We start from the raw sequence: 2583 nt of genomic DNA, 5'->3' as shown, positions 1-2583 counted from the left end.
ATTTCCATATTCCTTCTTTCTTCCCTGCCACTCAGCAGAATTAATGTTAATTGATGTTAATAACAAGGAATCTGATCCATCGGCCTTACAGATTTTTGCAACTACTTCTCGAAGGTCAAGGTTTAATCTGCTCATTGCAGCACAAAAGATATGGGACTTGGGATCTGGGGCCTCACCAGTTTTTCTGGCTTTTAAAGTATCAGACAGGAAATTGGATTGTGTCAGAGCTTCCTTCATCCAGGCCTTTTAATTCCTTGGATTTTGCATGGAAAGGTTTTCCTTTGTAAATTTTGGTCTCACTCATCTAAACTCCAGAGTAGGAGCTAAGGCAAGCATCTAGGCGGCTGTGGCCCAGGCTCATTGCTTGGTGTGGGTGTAGTGGGTACCAGAATTAAGTTCAGTGCTGTAAGAGCTGTGTTTTCAGAGCCCTTTGCAAAAGCTTCTCTAGGCCTTGACTTGTTTGTTTATCCATCTTAAATCTGAGCTGTCTCTCTGTGCTCACAGGTCCTGATATTCCTGAAACGGACGCTAAGGAGAGGTGAGCGTGACTGGGGCTGGAGTTTCTATACTGTGTTTCAGTTAAGGACAGAGGGGATAATTCTCTCACTGGATGCAAGTTAGAAAGAGAGCATCTGGGGTATTGCTGTTTTACTAAGCATGAAGTATTTTTGTAGCAAGTGTAATGTGGGAGGCAGGGGGGATGATGATGCCCACAAAGACTCCAGAGAGGATCTTTAAGCAGTGGTAGGTGGTGGTGATGGGATGAATGAAAATGAATCTGTAGCGGCAGCACATGGCTGTGAATTCAGCTGTCAGCCCAGTGACTGGGCTCTTCTGTGCTCCAGCCTCCAAGACTGTGATTTGAGATGGGATAAGGCTGTTGAATCCTGCCAGTCACTTTCAACTCCATGCACCCTGCTAAGTCCCCTCTGCTTGATACTGCTTTCTTACTTTACCCACCTGCACATAAACACTCTCCCCTGTAGAGATCTTGTTTCGGGAGCTGGAGGTGCGGCAGGTGGCCTTGTGCCATCTGATCCATTTCCTCAGAGAGACGGGTGAGCAGAAGTTCCTTCTGGATCTGCTCAGGTGAGGCTGTTGATGCATCTTGTGGTAGGACTGAGCACACTGCTAGGAACCTGCCTCCTAGTTAATGCTCGCTAATTCCCTTTTGCAGGTTCTTAGACAGGACTGAGGACGTTGCTGTGAGTATTCCCAGGAGCATAAGCTCCCTTAGTGCAGGGGGAGGCTGGTTGCAGAGTGTCTGGTAGTCAGGCAAAAGCTTTTCATCCCCATTTCACCCTCTGGAATACTGTATCTCCCAAATCCATGAGAACAGACTGCTTCTTTCCCCTCTTTTCCTCCAGCTGTCTCAGTACCGGGAGCATTTGAACATCCAGGATGTAGAAAAAAGGAGGGAATTTCTGAAAGGTTGCATTGGGTAAGAAAAAACGCAAAAGCTTGGGAGGGATGTGGATTCTTCACAGATGGTGGTAGTAAAGAAAGTTAGACCTCTGTCCCAGTGCCATGGCTTATGTGGTTTGAGAGCTGATGTCGGTTTTCCCTTAGCGGGAGTGGGGTGTTGTGGACACAGTGTAGACCAGAGAGGAAGCATTTGTGGTGATCACTAGTCTAGCAGCTTTTGCTGCTTATTCAGGGGGAAAGATGCTGCAAGGGACTTTCTGATCATTGACCCTTCAGATTGTAATAGGTGAAAGTTTAGGCACTTGAGGAAGTTGATAGCATCCACTTCAGGTTGCTCTGTGAGAGGTGCCACATAACATTTCTTTGGAGCCTGTCTAGGAGAGAGCCAGTTGGAGAGGGCAGCAGGTCAGGAACTTGAGTACCCACTAGCCATTCAAGCTGGGGAGAATGGGAGCTTGTTTGGTACAGAAAAAAATCCTTCGAAGTGCACTTAGAAGTAAATGAAGGATTCTGTACTTAAGAGTTGGTCACAGTGTCTCTTTCCTTCATGTCTGGCCAGGCTGCCATTTTCAGCTGAGGATACCTCCCACATCCAAGACCATTATACCCTGTTGGAGCGACAGATCATCATTGAGGTATGAAATCTTCTCTGCTGGTCAGGAGATGACTGGGACTGTGAGATCTCTTGCTGTCCCTAACTTACACCACTTTGGATCTAACCAGCCTGCCCTGGCTAGTGTAGTTGTAATTGCTTTTCAGGCTGCTGTGCCAGGCACTTGTGAAATACCAGATCTGAGATTTGACAGCATGTTAGAGCTGTGCTTGCACATTGCTGTCACAACACTCTCTCTAGGTCTCTATCCCACAGCTACACAGGGAGCTGTCCTGGCTCATGGTCACCCTGTCTGTCTTCCTGATTCCACAGGCTAATGATCGGCACTTGGAGATGGCTGGGCAGTCAGAGCTATTTCGGAAATATCCTCGCAAGGCTTCAATTCTCAACATGCCACTAGTGACCACCCTCTTCTATTCCTGTTTCTACCACTACACAGAGGCTGAGGTGAGGATGATGTGGCAGAAGACAAGGGTTGCATCTCATCCTTGTAGCCCTCAAGATGTGGGGTGGTCAAGCTGTGGCATGCTAAAGAAAGAAAGGGA

The 2583-nt window shown here is 47.4% G+C and overlaps 1 protein-coding gene across 1 annotated transcript in view; it reads left to right on the top strand.

Moving 5' to 3' along the window:
• Positions 1–2583, top strand: part of VIPAS39 (VPS33B interacting protein, apical-basolateral polarity regulator, spe-39 homolog) — a 15349-nt gene that overhangs the window by 7079 nt on the left and 5687 nt on the right. Inside the window, exons 8-13 of the mRNA XM_008639628.2 lie at positions 505–538; positions 987–1089; positions 1178–1205; positions 1368–1441; positions 1985–2060; positions 2351–2485. Of these exons, the coding sequence (XP_008637850.1) occupies positions 505–538; positions 987–1089; positions 1178–1205; positions 1368–1441; positions 1985–2060; positions 2351–2485 (450 nt within the window). The remainder of the gene's footprint in view (positions 1–504; positions 539–986; positions 1090–1177; positions 1206–1367; positions 1442–1984; positions 2061–2350; positions 2486–2583) is intronic.

The sequence above is a fragment of the Corvus brachyrhynchos genome, unplaced genomic scaffold (assembly GCF_000691975.1).
Source record: "Corvus brachyrhynchos isolate BGI_N302 unplaced genomic scaffold, ASM69197v1 scaffold115, whole genome shotgun sequence".
Lineage (NCBI taxonomy): Eukaryota > Metazoa > Chordata > Aves > Passeriformes > Corvidae > Corvus > Corvus brachyrhynchos.
Note: the sequence above shows the minus strand (reverse complement) of the source record. Positions and strands in the feature narration are given on the sequence as shown.